At 52.6% G+C, this 18,265-nt stretch overlaps 10 protein-coding genes across 10 annotated transcripts; 5 read left to right on the plus strand and 5 right to left on the minus strand.

Moving 5' to 3' along the window:
- Nucleotides 1–136: 136 nt before the first annotated feature.
- On the minus strand, nucleotides 137–2,299 carry PENARI_c005G06834 (tRNA (guanine26-N2)-dimethyltransferase; the record flags this gene model as incomplete). Its single annotated transcript, XM_022629821.1, has 1 exon — nucleotides 137–2,299. The coding sequence occupies one exon, from the start codon at nucleotides 2,297–2,299 to the stop codon at nucleotides 137–139; it is 2,163 nt and encodes a 720-aa protein (XP_022490116.1).
- A 270-nt stretch (nucleotides 2,300–2,569) lies between these two features.
- PENARI_c005G02995 (uncharacterized protein) lies at nucleotides 2,570–3,623 on the minus strand (the record flags this gene model as incomplete). The annotated part of the gene is made up of 2 exons (XM_022629654.1): nucleotides 2,570–3,357; nucleotides 3,422–3,623. The coding sequence occupies 2 exons, from the start codon at nucleotides 3,621–3,623 to the stop codon at nucleotides 2,570–2,572; spliced, it is 990 nt and encodes a 329-aa protein (XP_022490412.1).
- A 208-nt stretch (nucleotides 3,624–3,831) lies between these two features.
- PENARI_c005G12490 (putative C2H2 finger domain protein) lies at nucleotides 3,832–4,536 on the plus strand (the record flags this gene model as incomplete). The annotated part of the gene is made up of 3 exons (XM_022630087.1): nucleotides 3,832–3,840; nucleotides 3,899–3,925; nucleotides 3,973–4,536. 3 exons carry the CDS (start codon nucleotides 3,832–3,834, stop codon nucleotides 4,534–4,536), a joined length of 600 nt encoding a protein of 199 aa, XP_022490552.1.
- A 324-nt stretch (nucleotides 4,537–4,860) lies between these two features.
- Nucleotides 4,861–6,216, minus strand: PENARI_c005G05678 (pyruvate dehydrogenase (acetyl-transferring) subunit E1 beta; the record flags this gene model as incomplete). The annotated part of the gene is made up of 4 exons (XM_022629759.1): nucleotides 4,861–5,332; nucleotides 5,400–5,686; nucleotides 5,755–5,878; nucleotides 5,972–6,216. The coding sequence occupies 4 exons, from the start codon at nucleotides 6,214–6,216 to the stop codon at nucleotides 4,861–4,863; spliced, it is 1,128 nt and encodes a 375-aa protein (XP_022490274.1).
- Nucleotides 6,217–6,555: 339 nt separating this feature from the next.
- On the plus strand, nucleotides 6,556–8,439 carry PENARI_c005G09759 (metallophosphoesterase family protein; the record flags this gene model as incomplete). The annotated part of the gene is made up of 2 exons (XM_022629967.1): nucleotides 6,556–6,710; nucleotides 6,771–8,439. The coding sequence occupies 2 exons, from the start codon at nucleotides 6,556–6,558 to the stop codon at nucleotides 8,437–8,439; spliced, it is 1,824 nt and encodes a 607-aa protein (XP_022490452.1).
- Nucleotides 8,440–8,686: 247 nt separating this feature from the next.
- On the minus strand, nucleotides 8,687–9,991 carry PENARI_c005G12389 (enoyl-[acyl-carrier-protein] reductase; the record flags this gene model as incomplete). The annotated part of the gene is made up of 2 exons (XM_022630084.1): nucleotides 8,687–9,731; nucleotides 9,798–9,991. The coding sequence occupies 2 exons, from the start codon at nucleotides 9,989–9,991 to the stop codon at nucleotides 8,687–8,689; spliced, it is 1,239 nt and encodes a 412-aa protein (XP_022490484.1).
- Nucleotides 9,992–11,075: 1,084 nt separating this feature from the next.
- PENARI_c005G04334 (uncharacterized protein) lies at nucleotides 11,076–11,630 on the plus strand (the record flags this gene model as incomplete). Its single annotated transcript, XM_022629706.1, has 1 exon — nucleotides 11,076–11,630. One exon carries the CDS (start codon nucleotides 11,076–11,078, stop codon nucleotides 11,628–11,630), a length of 555 nt encoding a protein of 184 aa, XP_022490459.1.
- A 480-nt stretch (nucleotides 11,631–12,110) lies between these two features.
- On the plus strand, nucleotides 12,111–13,802 carry PENARI_c005G11169 (glutamyl-tRNA(Gln) amidotransferase subunit HER2; the record flags this gene model as incomplete). Its single annotated transcript, XM_022630033.1, has 4 exons — nucleotides 12,111–12,246; nucleotides 12,303–12,627; nucleotides 12,683–12,858; nucleotides 12,916–13,802. The coding sequence occupies 4 exons, from the start codon at nucleotides 12,111–12,113 to the stop codon at nucleotides 13,800–13,802; spliced, it is 1,524 nt and encodes a 507-aa protein (XP_022490614.1).
- Nucleotides 13,803–14,114: 312 nt separating this feature from the next.
- Nucleotides 14,115–15,971, minus strand: PENARI_c005G12264 (SPRY domain-containing protein; the record flags this gene model as incomplete). The annotated part of the gene is made up of 1 exon (XM_022630079.1): nucleotides 14,115–15,971. The coding sequence occupies one exon, from the start codon at nucleotides 15,969–15,971 to the stop codon at nucleotides 14,115–14,117; it is 1,857 nt and encodes a 618-aa protein (XP_022490388.1).
- A 643-nt stretch (nucleotides 15,972–16,614) lies between these two features.
- PENARI_c005G06995 (snoRNA-binding rRNA-processing protein ENP1) lies at nucleotides 16,615–18,198 on the plus strand (the record flags this gene model as incomplete). Its single annotated transcript, XM_022629830.1, has 3 exons — nucleotides 16,615–16,980; nucleotides 17,033–17,283; nucleotides 17,331–18,198. 3 exons carry the CDS (start codon nucleotides 16,615–16,617, stop codon nucleotides 18,196–18,198), a joined length of 1,485 nt encoding a protein of 494 aa, XP_022490518.1.
- Nucleotides 18,199–18,265: the final 67 nt, after the last annotated feature.

Raw genomic sequence — 18,265 nt, forward strand, 5'->3', positions numbered from 1 at the left:
TTTCTTAGTTCTTTTATTTTACTCCTATAATCTAGAATTCCAATCACTAAATGACATCGCGTAATACAGAGATCAAAAAGTAAATATCATAGAAAATATACAACAACTCCATCTATTTCTCAAATCCAAAGAAACATCACGACCTCCCAGCCCGATTCAACGGACCCCAATGTTCACGAGGGTTAAGCTGATACCGCACAAGCCTCTTACTAGTATGCTGTTCCGAAACTTGGCGACCAAGCTCAGCATCGAACGTCACTTGGAGGGTACTAGGATGAGGAGGCTTAGATGGAGATGTAGAGGTAGAGGTAGCAGCGTGCGCAGACGCAGAAGCATCACCAGAAGAGACACCCTCATTTCCCTTCCCAGCACTCGCATTCCCACCCCTCGCACCAGACCGATAAAGCGCAGCTTCAACCTTCGTAACGAGATCCCCAACATCCCTCCCACCTTGGATAGCAGCAAGTAACTCAGTCTTCAAAGTCGAAAGGCTCTGGTCACCTACTCCCTCACCCTGCCCATCTCCACCGGCAGACACCCGCAAATTCTCACGACTCTTAGCCATAATCCCAGCACCGGCGGTACCAGGCTTCAAAGAAGGAGATTTATTAGGAGCGTGCTGACGAACCCATTCACGCATAATCTCCCAGACAACAGCCCAGGGGGCGTCAGTACGGATAGAGTTTGGTTTCGTGTGGCTGCGGGTTGAGCGGTAGCCCAGGTGGGCGATTGCGCCGCGGAATTCATCGATAGGCGGTGTTGTTGTGTGCAGGACTTTTGAGAGGGCGCTTAGGGAGAAGTAGAATGGGTGCAGGGACTTAGGGGTTAGGGGTTGGCGGGGGATTAGGGCTGGGTAGGAGGTATTGTCTGAGTCGGAGGTTTTGATGTTGATTTCGGTTTCGGTTTCAGGTTTGGGTGTTGAGGTTTCGGCTGATGACTTGGATGGGGTTAGGTCCAGGTCTTCTTCCAGGGCTGTTGTTAACATGCCCTCGATGCGAGCGGTTGTTTGGTAGGTTTGTTTGTCGGCGCCGGGGAGCATGTCCAGGATCTTTTGGATGAAAATTGGGTTGTGAAGGGGTCCTGCCCACATTGGACCTGCGAGGTGTGTTTTTGTGCCGCAGTGTTCGCAGTTTGGGCTGGAGGTTGGGCCCTTGGTTATGCCGTGGTGGTAGAAGGGGTTTCCCTTCTTGTCTGAGCGTTCCCTTGTCGAGGCGATGGGTTGGGTAGACCAGGCGCCGCAGCCGGCGTCGCAGTTCCATACGAGCATGGTGTTACCTGCGTTGAACTTGACTTGGGCAGGGGAGCGGTAGACGCGCACGAAAACGCGGGCGTAGAAATCGATGGACAGAGACAGGAGCGGCTCAATGGAGATTCCGTATTTAGAGGCTGACATAGCGAGACTGTTCAGGATCAGACGGAGACCACCCTCGTGGGAGTGTTGGCCTTTGACGGGGATACCGCCGTACAGGGCGAATGCCTTCTCTGAGTAGCCGGTTGAGGCCCAGACACCGGCGTCCGTGCAGGTGACGCAGAGGAGACCACCGTCTTTGGCGGCCTGGACAGCACCATCCAGGAATGGGCCTGCTGTGCCGTAGGGATCGAGATCGATCACATCGAACTTGTCGGCGTGGTCGAGTCCGTACATGAAGGCGCGGGCATCGCCCAGGTTAGGCTGGATGCGGTCCTCGAGCTTGTTGTACTCGATGTTGGTCTTCATGGACTTGATTGCCGACTCGGACATGTCATTTCCCACGACCTTGGTGACGAAGGGAAGTTCCGAGGCGTAGCGAAGAGCACGCAGGCCTGTTGCGGACAGGGCGTCGAGAACTGTAAAAGATGGTGGCGGGTGCTGTTTTTCGGGGTTCGCATCGGCTTGCTGGTCGATTGGGGCAGATACTGGCTGCTCGTTCTCTTCAGCATTGCCCTCTTGCTCTCCCTCCTTGGGTGCGGGCCTCGGAACCTGTTCTTTCTCATTCTCGTCGTCTTCGCGCTTGCGTTTCTTTTCGCCATTGCCTGCGCGCTTCTTCATCTTCTGATCCGTCTTTTTCTTCCTTAGGTCCATGGCATGTTCGCCATACGCGCGAATAGCTAGCACACTCAGGTCGCGGTTGAATTGCTGGATTGGATTGTAGAAAACGGATTGCGCTTGGTCGTCCTCTTTGAGGTGCCTCTTTGGCCCCTTGGAGGCGGCTTCCTGGGACGGAGGGTTGAGGATATGCGCGAGTCCTTCCTTGATGACATTGTACTCTGTGCCCTTGTATTCCACCTGCCTAGGTGTTCCGGCCGCTGTGTTCTCCATGGTAGAAAAGAGTCGAGGTAGAGGTACTCGGGGGGTAGATGGCGAGCGAGGGAATTGGGTGAAAACAAGGGTCGAACTCGGTTTCTTAAATGCGCATTGTATTGTCAGGCGAAAAATCAAAGAGGTGGGCATGGAGACCTGTAGAAAAAGATTGTTGCATGAAGAGTTGAGGAAAAGATGCGGCGCACGGACCAAGTGGCATTAAAGATTAGTTGACATCTATACGCTATACTTATATACTTCCATACTCATATACATATGCACGGTCTCTCATAGCCAGTCTCCAATAACAGGGACCTGGCTATACATATCATTCCACCCCTTGGCCTCCCATCCAACACCCTCACCACCACGTCCAATAACACCAAGAGCACCAGCAAGCCAGAGAGACGCGCCAACAGCAGCAATGCCATTAACTATCCACCACATTTTGCGCTGTCTCTTCTTTTGACTGGGACTCTCTGTATAACCCAGATACCCCTCCAACGAGCCCTTCTGGCTCCCACGTTCCTTGCGCACCGTAGTCACCCTCCAACCCATCCAAGTCGCCCAACCACCAACAAAATGCCAGACACTAGCAGCAACAAAAATGACATAGAAGACATTCCAGAAGATCGGACTGCGAGCAAAGCCATGCGCAACATACCCGAGTCCCACGCCGGAACTCCCACCTTCAACCATGACAGGCGTTGCGCGGTTTACCAGGACATGCAGTCCGATCAGCGGCGCCACAACGTATCCCGAGCGAGCTTGTAGAGACATCCGCGGCCACCAGGAGAGCTTATCGCGCTGTGCGCGGGTCTCGGCGCCGTACAGTTTTGCGCGGCGCGCGGCGCGGATGTTGCGGAGAGCGATGCCGGATGCGACGTGGCCTAGGATTGGGAGGGTCAGGACGAGGTGCTCGATTCCTGGGGCTTGGTAGACTGGTCGCGTGAGCAGGAGGTAGGGCTCGCTTGCGGGCACGGAGCGGGTTACGAGTGGGATGAGGGAGGTGTTGGCGAGGTGGAGGATGAAGAAGGCTGTTGGTGGGTAGGTTGAGTATTTTTGAAAGCCGGTCACTGGTCAAGTATGTTAGGATACGTTTGTTGAGGCGGTTGAGGTGGTTTGGGAGGTTTGACGTACGCCATGTATCCCAGCGGTGGCCGCGGAGGCCCAGTTTGGGGATTAGGAAGCCTGTTTCATGTTGCGGGAGAGGCTCATTTGAGGGAAAATAGTCGCCGCTTTCAACATCTGGTGTGTCGGTGACAGGCGAGGGGTCCAGTTCTTGCATCGAGATGATGGACTTGGTGTCGATGTCCTCCGGTTTGGAGGGTTGAGACGGCATTATAATTATAAGGCGTGAAAGAGAAAATACAAGACTCAACAGACAAAAGAAAAGAGAAAAGAAAAGAAACTCGTTCAGCAATTCAGCAATTCAACTCATTAGGTGAAAGAGGAAAGTTGAGGTTGACGATCTTGCTGATTCCCGCAAACACAACGACGTTGATAGGCCCTTCCCGCTTCTACGTCAACTTCACTCCAACATTCGTCTGATGGCTCCGGTAGGCTTCACCTCGACTCTTGACCCTCCTATACAAATACAAGCTAACATGCAAATAGCGCGGCTTTACCAACCCCGCTCCAAAGGTAAGCTACATAGTCCCAACAGCTAAGCGCGAAGCTAATCCCAACAGACCGAGTCGGCACGGTCAGCGCTGAGCGCCTTCACCTGCAATCTCTGCAACAAATCTTATTCCCGACATCCGGAATATGAAGCGCATATCGGTTCTTATGATCACCAGCATCGGAAGCGACTCCAAGATTTGAAACAGCTCTCACGCGATCCAAATGCCGCTGAGAAGGCTCGCCGGGCCGAGCGCAAGGCGGATGCTGAGGCGGGTTTGAGAGTTATTGAGACTCCTGGCGAGGGTGCTGCGCCAACGCCAGCGGCCACGAGCGGTGGTGGCTTTAAGAAGGGGGGGTTCAAGAGCTCTTTTGCTGCTGTGAAAGGCTCCGCGGTTCCTGCAGCTCCTGTGAAGAGGAATATCCTAGGGGATGATGAGGATGACACTCCGAAACCTATAGATAGTCTTCCACCCGCTGCGTCCAAGGTCGTCGAGAATGAAGAACGCCGTGATGATGTTGAAAGTGACTCCGATGAGGGATATTCACATGGAGCGGGTGCCTACTATGACCCGCGCCAACCGACGGATTGTTTCGCTGGATGTGCAGCTCAGAATATAAAGCTTGCTACGTGATGCTGGATATCACCATTCATTGTTGGATATATGGCTCTGCTTGGACGGCGCTTGGCTTGGAGTTTACATATTCTTTGTGACATTCTTGGAACACGAAAATTGCTATCTATCATTTTGAGGAGTTGGGAGGAATATCAAAGCACTTTACGCTGGGAGGACAGACCCTCAGGATGTAATCGTACATAGCTTTCCAAGAATCTGTCTAGAAAACAAACCGCAGGAACATAATGAAACAACATGACTTAAAAATTGAACAGATGAAAGGGTACTAGGCACATGGATAAATTATGACGAGCTCCTCACTCGTCTCCGCAGTCCACTGACTTACAACCGCAAGAGCTTGGCGGCCTGGCTGACAATGGTGTCCTCCTGGGGGAACGCCATGGCCTCGAGGCCAGCGGCGTAAGGAGTGGGAACCTCAGCACCGGTGACACGGACGGCAGGGGCGGTCAGGTAGTCGAAACCGTACTCCATGGACAGAGCGAGGATCTCGGAGGCAACACCGTACATGGGGTAGCCGGACTCAACGACCATGATGCGGCCGGTCTTCTTGAGAGAGGCGATGATGGTCTCAACATCGAGGGGTTTGATAGAGCGCAGGTTGATAACCTCAGCGTCAACACCGTACTTCTGCTTGAGCTCAGCGGCAGCAGTCAACGACTGGCCGACACAGCGGGAGACGGAGACAATGGTCAGGTCCTTTCCGGGGCGCTCAATCTTGGCCTTGCCGATGGGCAGTACGAAGTCGTTCTTCTGGGCAGCCTCGCTCATGGGGAAAGCCTGGCCATACATAAGCCTGAAGTGTGTCAGTTTTCCGTCCAATCTTCCAATTTCCAATTTCCGGGGTTTTATGCGAAACTCACTCGTTCTCCAGGACAACAACGGGGTTGGGGTCACGGATAGCAGCCTTGAGCAGACCCTTGGCGTCCTCGGAGCTCCAAGGGGAGACAACCTTCAGACCGGGAATGCTACCGTACCAAGCAGAGTAGTCCTGGGAGTGCTGGGCGGCGACACCAGCGGCGAAACCGTTGGGACCGCGGAAAGTGACGTTGCAAGGCTGGATACCACCGGACATGTAGTGAGTCTTAGCGGCAGAGTTGATGATCTGATCGATGGCCTGCATGGCGAAGTTGAAGGTCATGAACTCGCACTAGATTATCCAGAATCAGCATGGCCCAACAATTGTCTCCGGTCTCCGGTCTTCGCGGAAAAACTCACAATGGGGTGCAGACCAGCGAGAGCAGCACCAACGGCGAGACCAGCAAATCCGGCCTCTGTGATGGGAGTATCAATGACACGCTTGGGGCCGAAGCGGTCCAGAAGACCCCTCGTCACCTTGTAGCTGTAAAGGGATCAGCATGAATGAACGATTCCATCGGCATATAATTCCGCCATTTCACGACTGGAACCATTCCGCGACTGAGGGATTGCTCACGCTCCGTTATATTGTGCGACCTCCTCACCCAAAACAAAAGTCTTCTGGTTGAGCTCCAACTCCTCCGCCAGGGCCTCGTTCAAGGCATCGCGAACGGTGACCTCCTTGGTGCCGTTCTCGGTAGCGTATCCACGGCGCAGAATCGAGGGAGCACAGGCGGAGCGGACAGCCGGGCGCAGAGTGGTGGAAGCAAGGCGCGAAGAGAACAGACGAGCTGTTGGGCGGAAAAGTCTGGGAGCTGCCATGGCGGGAATTATGATCGATCGAGTCGATGAAGAAGAATAAAGGCAAACGAAGAAAGCAATTGACGATCGCGAGACGAAGACCAGCGACTGGGAATGGAGCAAAGAAAGATGCCCTGCGGAAGTGATCGAACAATCTTTGAGATGCAAATCCGAAGATGTTGGGCTGCACGTGACCCCCGCAACTCACCGGTACTGTAACGGTACATACACAGCTCGGGCTAAGTTATCTACTTGATTTCATCTACAAGGGTGCTCGCCTCACTTCTCAAGCTTCGATTTGTACACTTTTTGGGCTGTTAGACTGATGCTTCTGCATGTATTGATCTCTAGTTGTTGAGGATGTTGCCCTTATTCTGGCTACTTCCGTCGGCGCTCGCCGCTCAACCTTCCGCACCCGAACCCATCTCCGCTCCGCTGCGCGCCCTTGATTTCGGGCAACTGAATTTCCTCCACACCACTGATACTCATGGCTGGCTGGCCGGTCATTTGCAGGAGTATGCAGCTGTCTAGCCTCTCTGGGAAGCCTTGCTAAGCCATACTGATCTATATTACAGGTCGTCATACTCCGCAGACTGGGGAGACTATATATCGTTTGCAACGCGTATGCGGGAGAAGGCAGAGGCCCGGGGACAAGACCTGTTGGTGATCGATACCGGTGACCGGGTTGAAGGGAACGGCTTGTACGACTCGTCCGAGCCCAAGGGCATCTACCTCTCGGACATCCTCCGATATCAACATATCGACTTGTTGACATCGGGAAACCACGAACTATACAAGCAGAACACATCCGAGGCTGAACTCCTCACCACCGTTCCTAATTTCCGGGGCAACTACATTGCTTCCAATATTGATATATTCCACCCCACAACCCATGAGCTTGTACCTCTCGCTCCCCGGTACAAGAAGTTTACTACCAACAAGCAGGGCATCCGTATTGTAGCCTTTGGCTTCCTCTTTGATTTTACCGGAAACTACAACAACACTGTGGTCCAGCCGGTAGAAGAAACCATCAAAGAAGATTGGTTCCAGGAGGCCATCCGGGATAAAGAGGTTGATCTGTTTCTCGTGATCGGCCATGTGCCCGCCCATTCGCCGGAGTACCGTGCGATCTTCAAAGCGATTCGGGGCATCCGCTGGGATACCCCAATCCAATTCTTCGGTGGACATCAACATGTCCGCGATTACGCCAAGTACGATGACAAGGCGTTCGCATTGGCAAGCGGCCGGTTCATGGAGACGATAGGCTTCATGTCCATTGACGGTCTTGCCACTGGAGGTAAATCCGGCATTTTGAATTCCGGCCCTGTGTTCAAGCGGAGATACATTGATAGCAACCTTTACTCTTACCATTACCATACCGGTCTCGATAAGGATACATTCCCCACAGAGAAAGGTCAGAATGTTTCCCGACTGATTGCCCAGGCACGAAGCGAGCTTGAACTGGACAAGGTCCATGGCTGTGCCCCCCGCGAGCTTTGGATGTCACGAGTCAAGTATCCTGATGATGCCAGCATTTTCACATGGCTTGGGACTCAGGTCATCCCCGACTCGTTGAGAGACGATTCTCGAGCTGGTGTGCCTGCCCTGGCTATTGTGAATACGGGAGCTATGAGATTCGACATCTTCAAGGGTCCTTTCACCCAAGACTCGACATTTATTGTCTCCCCATTTACCAGTGGTTTCCGCTACTTGAAGAACGTCCCATATGACAAAGCCCAGCTTATGCTAGAGGTTTTGAACAAACAGCCCCAAGTCTTGCACGCATCGCAACACGGAGGCGAGTCATCACGTACCACACTCGCACCTCCTGAGCAACTTGCGTACCCAGAAGACGTGGTAGTCGACCAGACATGGCCATTATTCTCTGGTTCAGGGTCAGATCAAATCTCCCTATCCGATGATAAACCCGCCGAACCACTTGTGCCCGGCTACACGACAAAGGACGACGCAGGCACGGACGGTGATGATACCATTCATGCGCCGATTTCCTTTTATCGAGTTCCCAATTGTATTCAGGCGCTTGTATCTGCCAATTCGTCCGAGATTCCGGAGAAGGTGGATCTGGTCTACATTGACTTCATCGAGCGGTACATGGTGCTAGCGGCTAACTTTGCTGGTCTCGATGTTGACTTTGCGAAGGAGAGTGATGTATACATGCCCGGAATGACCATGACGAACCTGATTCTGGACTGGGTGAAGACACATTGGAAATGTGATGAATGAGTAGCATAATGGTAAATGATATTTGGTTTCGGTTTATTTGGTTTATTAATCATACAGTTCATCTCTAAACGGGCATCTGATTAACAACCCTCTCGTGGGGTTTTCGACGCTTTTCAGAAAGAAAACTTGTAGATTCTCAAACTTACAGTTCGCGAGAAGATCTCATGTAATGTAATTGATGTCCGCAGACGGCCCTATGTGGATGAGCCCAAATCATATCATACAACATCTAAAACTTGATCCTAAACTATTCATCGCCACCAGTGAAGGTGAAAACACCCTTTCCACTGCGATAACCACCCAGTGTACCCTGCACGCTCTCGGCAAGCTCAGGACCCTCAGAGTCCCAGTTCCACTTGACATCCTCCACAGGGATATCCTGGAATTTACCAGTGCGCGTCAACTGAAGCACATCCTTAATAGTGTTCTCCTTCAGCTCAGGATTCTTATCACCCCACTTGCTAACCCAGAAGCCATCAAACGAAAGGTTCTTGAAGATCAACAGACCAGACGGCAAAGCAACGGGCTGCTTCGACATAGCACCATAGGTAACCATATGCGAATCAGGCGCCAGCGTCTTAGCCAAAGCAGTAGCATTCTTCCCGCCAACACAATTCAACGCGAGACGAATCGGCTCCCGGCCCTGACGAGTAATCTCATGAACCATATCGCGGAACCCACCATTAAGCATCTCTTCCTCGGTAACAACAGCATTAGCACCCAACTCCTTCAGCTCCTGCTTAAGAGCCTCAGTCTCCTCGGGCGTCTTCCGCTGCCGAACAACATTAAGCGTCTTAATGCCCCACTCCCGTCCAAGCTGGATAGCCGCACGGCCAACACCGCTGTTCGCGCCATTTTGGATAAGCCACTCCTCGCCCATGCGCAGCATGTCCCATGCACAGAAATCGCGGATCATACGGTATGCCGTGACAGGGTTGACGCTGACAGTGCCGACCTGCAGCGGGGTGAGCCCGTCCTTGTTCTCGATTTTGATGAGCTCGGACTCGTCCATCTGCGCGTGTGTGCGCCAGGTCCCCTGGCCTGTGCGCTTCATAATGACCCAGTCGCCCTTAGTGAGGTTCTTGACTCCGGCGCCGGTCGAGAGAACCTCGAAGGCGCCTTCATTGCCGCCTACTGCGGCGGGCTCGGTGTTGCCGAGTGTGGTTACGAAGGGTGGTTTGCTGGGGTAGACGCCTTGGATTTGGTTGACGTCTGCTGGGTTCATTGGTGCTGTCATGAGGCGGAGGTTTACTTGGGTTGCGTGTGGCGCGGAAATAGAGTGCTTGTGTAGGCTGGGTGAGCGATTGGTCAGTGTCGTTGATTCGTGGGCATTCCTGGGAGCTCGAGCTGCGTCTTACCGGAGGACATCTTTGGGCTCGCCGTATTTCGAGTACATCAGTGCCTTGGCTTGGGTGTAGCCGTAGACTGAGATGTATCTCCGACCGTGCCCCATCGGAGCTTTGCCGGAGAGCACCGGGATTGGTGCAACTCGGACTGGGCCAGCAGGTCGTGTACCCTGAGCTGCAGCTCGTAATGCGCTTCGTGAAAACATATTTGTTGTGTGGGTGGTGGAGGCGAACGTGGGAGAAGGAGGAAATTATTGAGCAATGCGGATGACGTCGAGTCGGCGATTTCGCTCGGCCCGAAGGAACTGCCCACCACAGCTTTCCCTTAACCGACATGGAAGCTGTTTGGTTCTTTGTTCTTGTTATTCTGTTTATTAATTCCGTCACGCTATTGATCTAGGTTTATTGGTTCTAACTAGTGAGAGGCTCGGGCAGTGACGAAGTATATAGTGACGAAGTATATCGCCATGAAGTACAGAGTAGCCCGTACATCTCAATGACATGGTCCTTTAGGGGTCTTTGTACTTAATTGGCTCGTAAGAAAAGAGCAATCTGATATGAGAAAGTTTTATCCTCTGGCAATGGCCCTTTACTCCTAGAAAAGCTCAAGAAACCATACAAACTGAGGGCGACACATCGGGTGCAACTACCTGTCTACTTAGGGCAAGTCTCCTCAGACAAATCTCACAGAGAGCTCACATTCCCTGGCTAACTCAATCACTGTTACTCCACGAACACGATAATACGAGATGTCCCCAAGGCAGGGGCTTAGGCAATTCTTGGAAGTCTTGGCCCTTTCCAGGGTTATACGAAGATCATCCATGCAGGTTACTGAACAGGGCCATGGAACAGTACAGCCGCACAAACAGCCCGCCGATCATCGTTTGCAGAGGCTAACCTTAACAGCGGGAATAGGCCCAAGCCATGCTTGGGAGTGGACGGGTTCAAGCTAATAATAGTCCACCTAGCAGCCTTCCAGGTCTATCCGAACGATGTCTATATTGAGAGCAGAGCCGCACTCAGCATTCTACTGTATGATGGCCCTGTCCGACGATGATCTATTTCTACTTCAGGTATGATATCGCAGCTTGATTCCAAAATGAGAATACGAGTCTGTAACCGATGCGCCTTCTTGGCTCTTCTTTCGAGGCCTATGGATGACTATTTTCGACCTTGATCGACAACAGTATCCCAGCTACTACATGTCGACGGCAGCGAGCTGCCAATTGCTGGCAGTATCAACAAAAGAATCACTAATGAAAATCGTATTCACTCTTGGCAACATGGATTATGGCCTCATGGACAATGTTGTTCTCTCGCGGTGAGATCTATTCTGGCTTCATTTGGAAGAATACGAGCATTGGCATCAACGAGGTTACATCTTCATATCGTCAAGAGAATACTCAATGGCATTCAGAGATCTATTTAAACGGCCATCTTCCTCGTTTCTATGATCTTGATCATCCTCTCAGTCAATCCAAGTCTCAATTTCAATCTCAATCAATCTACAACCCTTCGAACACTCAATTCAATCTCCAACTTCCAACCAAAATGAAGTTCACCACTACCACCATCGCCCCCCTCGTCGCCGTCCTCCCCATGGCCAACGCCTGGATCTTCTCCACCTGCAGTGGCCAGTGGGACAGCCACGGCAACCAGGGCTGCACCAAGTCCTCCTGCAAGACCGGCGACACCATTGACTGGGAGAACACCTGGGGCTCCGAATGCACCCTCCGTGTCTACAGTGACAAGTCTTGCGACAACCAGATTGGAATCGCTGATGACGACTGGAATGATCACACTCTGAGCAAGAGCATGGGCAGCTTCCGTGTTTCGGGCTGTTAAATCAAGATCTCGACTTTTGATATGTCTTCACTGAGAAGACTGGTGGAATGGAGGATGGGTGCTTGGACTTGGTCTTTGTCTTTTGGTGCCTTTGATCTCAAAGAGTGCAGTCCAGTGTTGTGGTCCATCATTGTCTCTCGTTTGTATCTATTTGGTAGTCATTAGGTCTTTTGGCTATGGAATAAAAATTTTGTGGTAAACCTTCGAACTAGGTGTTTTGTGTCAGAAGTATATATTTCCAATTAGGCTTTGATTTACAATATAGTCACAGATTCTTAGGTCCTTGATAAATCCAGTCATTTATGAATAACTATAAATAGATGCTTCCCATATATTCTAACTACACATTCCAATATAATTACCTTTTATGACCAAAACGATTGACTCGAACCTGTGTAGTCGAGAGCACGGACCAACCGGGGAGATTCGCATTCCCGCGGATCCTCCACTCAACACCACCACTCTCCTCCAAAGGCCTAAATGTCCCTATTGCGCGAAGCTGAGAGATGCGTCGCTAATCAATATGCACACGGAATCAATGCCTTCATAACCCCGCTATCGCGCGCAGGGTCATGGCTGGACCGCGTGAAGGAGGCAGATGCGCGCAAGGAATCAGGTAGCTCCCACTGAACTCCGTGCTTTGGACAGTGACTGACAGACATATTTAAATAGGAAAGCCCAAATCCGCCGTCGATGGCCGCTTGATATCCATCAAAGACAATATCTGCACACGCGACATGCCAACAACATGTGCATCGGGAATTCTGGATAAATTTACGAGCCCATTCAATGCTACCGTCGTTGACGAATTGGAGACTGCCGGTGCTATTATTGCCGGAAAGACAAATCTAGATGAGTTTGGAATGGGATCCAATTCGATCAACTCGTATTTTGGTGCTGTTAAGAACCCGCGTCGAAGTGGGAGCGGGGAGGACCTCTCTGCTGGTGGAAGCTCTGGAGGAAGTGCTGCCTCGGTTGCTGGCGACCAATGCTATGCGTAAGTAGTCAGCATACCATGAGAAATTGCCTTGACTGACTGGAAATGTATATAGCTCGCTGGGCACAGACACCGGAGGCTCTGTCAGACTTCCGGCTGCATACACTGGAACAGTGGGCTTCAAGCCGTCATACGGCATGATCTCACGATGGGGAGTGGTAGCGTATGCCAATTCCCTAGACACAGTCGGCATTTTGAGCAAGACCACTGCCAGTGTACGGGATATCTTCGGTATGGTTCCGTTCCTACATAGCACCAAGCCACGGCCCCCTAACAAGACTCTTATAGGTCTCCTCAACAAGCATGACCAGCGTGACCCAACCAATCTGTCCATTCAATCCCGTTCCCGCATTAATGCATACCACCAAACCCCGCGCCTCGCCTCCCGGCTAACATCAGCACCCCTCCGGATCGGCGTACCAATCGAATATAATGTCTCCGAGCTAACACCCTCAGTCCGACGTGCGTGGATCCTATCTCTAGCACACCTCCAGAAACAAGGACACACAATCCACCCAGTCTCTCTACCCGCTACAAGACACGCCCTCTCAGCATACTATATCCTAGCACCAGGCGAAGCGTCATCAAACCTGGCCAAATACGACGGAGTCCGATACGGCACTCGCGCCGAAGGCCCAGACGGCGACGGAAAACCAGATGGATACCTGTACGCCAACACCCGCGGCAAGGGATTCGGAGCAGAAGTAAAGAGACGAATTGTCCTAGGCACGTTTTCTCTCAGCGCCGACGAAATCGATAACTACTTCATCAAAGCACAGCGGGTTCGTCGCCTAGTTCAACATGACTTCGATTCCGTCTTTGCAGCTAAACATCCATTGCATGTGACTGCTTCTCAGCATGCGCAGGATGATTCATTGACACACCCTGATGTCGACGTCTTAATCTGTCCTACTGCACCCTCTTCCCCACCGCGACTGTCAGATTTGACAGACCCGAAGAAGAAATCTTCCCTTGATGCCTATGTCACGGATGTATTCACCGTCCCGGCAAGTCTGGCCGGTTTGCCTGCGGTTTCGGTGCCTGTTACTGTAGCCGGGCAAGGAGACGAGGCAGAGTTAGCTGGCATTCAAGTTGTGGGCCAGTATGGGGATGATGAGTTGGTTCTGAATGTGGGAGAGATGTTGGAAGGGAAGAGTTTGGATGAGGCTTCGTGATTACAACTCAAGTGCTGAGGGATCATCGGCCTTTTTGTGTTACTTTGTCTAGACAGTCGTCTAGGACATGTTTGTATGATTACTCCCAGATCTGTATATTATATCCTATCAAAGGCTTGAATCCTTGAACTCTGATTGAAATCTGGTATCAATGCTATCGTGCAATTCCGAAACGCCTGTATATCATCATACATGCCTAAGAAGCAAATCAATGGCTGTCGCCCACGAGTATCCGAGCTAGGTAGCTCAGAGCAAGCCCGCTTCGACGTGAATCATGCCATACAATACTGGTCACTTCTCCTCTTCAAACCATCAAGTCATATCAACATCCCCATCCCCATCCCCGTCCCCATCGCCCGTAATCTCCACCGCCAAAGGCGTCCCAGCCGTCCCAACACTAACCCCATCCTCAGCAACACCTCCAACACCATCCGCAGCAATCGGCGTCTCGCGGTTACTATTAGCCGCGGAGTCCGACGCACCAGCCGTACCAGGGGTATTAGCAGAAACAGAATCAATGGCAGCACCAACACCACCCTTCAAAACCTCCGCACCACCCACAGCCCCAGAAGCCGAGCCTTCCTCAAGCCCCCCATCTCCAGCAGGATTATTATTCCCAATAACATCGCCATCAATCCCACCCCAGGTAAACATAGCCTCGACCTCATCGACGATATCAGCCAGGACGTCTTCGACAATTTGATCATTGAAGCGTTCGCCCATGGGCCGGATGGGGGCTCCGGATTCTGTTGTTGATGGTGGACCTACCCACCACGGCCCCTCGAATCGGCATTCCACTGCGCCGCCGCCGTAGCAGCTCACGGCTGGGTAGTAGCCTATCATTCCATCGTCGGCGTTCTCGCGCTCGCCGATGCCGAGGTTGTTTGTGCCATTTGCGAGGCGGCTAGCTGGTGGGAGGAAGGCGTAGAGTTCTTTGAAGGGGGTTCCCATTTCCTTGCCGTTTTTGAAGATTGTGATGCTGGATCCTGGGAGCGTGCGGAGGGTTGGGTCTTCGGCGTTTGTGGGGGATGGACGGCCGAAGGTGGGTGTTTCTTTTAGGTTGAAGGCATAGTCGCGGAGGTGTTTTGTCGAGAAGACGTTTGATTGTTGCCAACAGAAGTCGGATTTGTAGTGGAAGGGGATTCGGTCGCGGATGATGTTCGTTGCTGTGGGTGGGTGTGAGCCCCGGTTGTCCGTGGCTGGGTCGTATGTCCCTTCGACTATCTTCTTGTGTAGGGATAGAGGTGGTAGCGTGATTAGCATGCCGATTACGTCGCCTTCGTTGATGGCTTCGCCTTTTGGGAAGAAGAATTCGCAGCGCATGCGGTTGACTACTTCGCCGTTTACGTCGCGGATGCCGTAGCCATAGCAGTCGACTCCGACGTTGACGTCTAGGTCAGCTTCGCGGCGTGCGAATCCGATGCGGACGTGGCCGCGCGGTGAGGTTGTTGATCTGCCGTTTTGAGGTGGGTTTTGGGGATTGTTGACTATCCCGCTGATTACCCGGGCTTCGTAGTAGTATGTACCTTCTCGGGCACACACATTCGCGCGAGCTGTATGCCATGCGTCACTGGTGGTTACCGCAGTAGCGGTCTCGGAGAATGAGATGGCGGCTGGTGAATCCTCGAAGCTGAAGCGGGCATGGTATGGGCGGACATCTGTCTGTCGATATTTGATGTGGGGAAAGCCAGGGTCGGCAATGGCGTAGCTGTAGCGGAAACCATTCTTGTTGGTGAGTTTGTCCACGACTTCGTAGAAATCCCAGCTCTGGCCCAGTACTTCGGAGGTCTTCCTGCTCACGTGGTTGAGCTGGCGAGGCTGTGGCGGGTATCTATCTGTGGCGTTTGGCTCGGCGAGAAGCAAAGGCCGGAGAATACGCAGTTTTGAACTGGGGAGGGCAGTGCTTTGTGCAGCCGTGGCGCGTTTCTTGGTAGGAGGAGCATTCTCAGTGTCCAGGCCCTTGGCTTCACGTTTCTTGCGACTGTCCCGTTTGTTGCGCTTTGCTCGGCCGTCACCTTGGACAGATGCAACACTGCCGGGGGCCGGAGATGATCTTGGGTTCAAGTCCGAGAATTGCGCGTTGAGCAATGGTCCGCCATTGGGCGGTAGATTGGGGGAGTTGATGTTTGATGAGGGAGCAGAAGACCCAGGAGCTTGGCCGGACGCCATGGTGAATACAGGTATCTATACCTAGCTTGGAGAAGGATAAAAACTGTGGGGTTCTGCTGATATATTGCTCTGGCAGGCGGTCATTCAAAGTAGGACGTTGGATCTGGGGTCAAAATAGAGTTAGTGAATGGGATAAAGACCAATTCGAGGGGATTCAGAGTCATGAATACGGCTTCAAGCACATTTCGCAGAAGCAGAATCCACATGTGATCTTACCCAATCTGATAAGACGAGATGGTATCAATATGCTGTCGCCAACAAACTGTTCGCGAGGCGCGCACACGCGGAAATATATAGGAGATCTGGGCCCTCGGAGCTTCTCAATTACATCGCAAGCTATCCCAGAACCAAATGAGTCTGCTTGATACGCAGCAAACAGAGACAGCAGTGTATCTTCAGCTGATCTCAATCATGCACGATGATCCGATCTCCTTGAGTGGAAGGGCGGTCAAAGACACAGGGCAGAAAACTGTCGGAGGTTCGGGGCGGTGTGGATACAGGCGGTGAATTGATTGGGGGGCACCGCCTGGCAGAAAAAAAATATGACCACACAATTTCCGATGTGGGCTTTGATGCGAGGTTTCTAGGCGCTGCTCTCACTCTTTCTTTTGGGACATATCAGTCACCAGAAAACACACTCATCATGCCCAAGGCAGGAACTTCCCGGGCCGCCGCTGCAGCTCGCAGACACAACCCTCTCGCCGAAGATATTAGTTCCGCGGGGCACCTTCGGACACAGAGCAGCAAGAAGGGCAAGGGCAAGGCCGGAAACGACGAGGATGGCGAAAATGGACAGGGATACATCGATGCGAAGATGTCGCGGAACATTCTACAGATGGGTCAGGAATTGGCCGACGAAGACGCTGCGGAACAAAAGCTCGCCCAGGGCTCAGCCAAGTCGAACGGCGCATTTGAATTCGACACTCGGTTCGAAGAGGAGGAGCCTTTCTCCGACGACGAGGGCAAGTTTGGAGCCGATGACTGGGTTGATGACGAAGTCGAGGAAGTTGTAAGAGCTTTCAATCTTCCACTCGATATCGTTTATACTAATATCTCCATAGGAGGTCGATCCCAACGATCTAGATATGTTCAACAAGTTCATGCCTGGCCACGAGGAAGACCCTATATTCCACCCCAGGGATCCCAACGCCAGTGGCCAGACCACAAACCTTGCCGATTTGATTCTAGAGAAAATCGCCGAGCACGAGGCCAAGCAAGCTGGTGAGCACACTGGTGGACCGTTCATTCAAGGTGGTGGATTGCCCGAGGATGCAGTCCAGATCCCCGCCAAGGCCATCGAAGTATACGAGAAGTATGTATTCCAGGTCCCATCAAATTATTCAAGCTAATACTGTTTAGGGTCGCCATGATTCTTCGCCGCTACAAGTCTGGCCCTCTCCCCAAGCCCTTCAAGATCCTCCCCTCAGTACCGAACTGGCAAACCCTCCTGGAGATCACCGAACCCGCAGACTGGACCGGCAATGCCGTCTACGCCGGAACCAGAATCTTCATCTCCTCCAAGCCGCACGTAGCCCAAGAGTTCATCAACATGGTCCTCCTGGAGCGCACCCGCTCCGAGATCCACGAAACCCGCAAGCTGAACGTCCACACCTACAACGCTCTGCGCAAGGCGCTGTACAAGCCCGCCTGCTTCTTCAAAGGACTCCTCTTCCCCCTCGTCGCAAGCGGCACCTGCACCCTGCGCGAAGCCCACATCGTCTCATCAGTGATTGCCCGCGTCTCCGTCCCGGTGCTGCACTCCGCCGCGGCTCTGCTGCGCATGTGCGACCTCGCTGCGGAGCAGTCAATGACATCGCTCGAAAGCACCGGCGCCGTCAACATGTTCATCCGAGTCTTCCTGGAGAAGAAGTACGCACTGCCGTACAAGGTCATCGACGCCGTGGTATTCCACTTCATGCGTTTCCGCGCAGTCGATCCCTCCGAAGCCATGAATGACGGACCCAACGGTCTCAACTCCAAGAGCTACAAGCTGCCCGTGCTGTGGCACCAGTCTCTGCTGGTCTTCGCCCAGCGTTACCGTAACGACATCACCGAGGATCAGCGTGAGGCTCTTCTCGATCTGCTGCTCGTCCGTGGACACAAGGACATCGGACCCGAGGTCAGGCGTGAATTGCTTGCTGGCCGAGGACGTGGTGTTGTCGTTCCTGATCCTGAGATGCAGAATGCTCTCGATGCCGGCGACGATACGATGGATGTTACCATGTAGATGTAGATCGATCGACGGATTTTTCACCAAGCCCCGCATGTATTCGCTTACGATTTGGCCATGAGCA

The sequence above is a fragment of the Penicillium arizonense genome, assembly GCF_001773325.1.
Source record: "Penicillium arizonense strain CBS 141311 chromosome Unknown PENARI_contig005, whole genome shotgun sequence".
NCBI lineage: Eukaryota > Fungi > Ascomycota > Eurotiomycetes > Eurotiales > Aspergillaceae > Penicillium > Penicillium arizonense.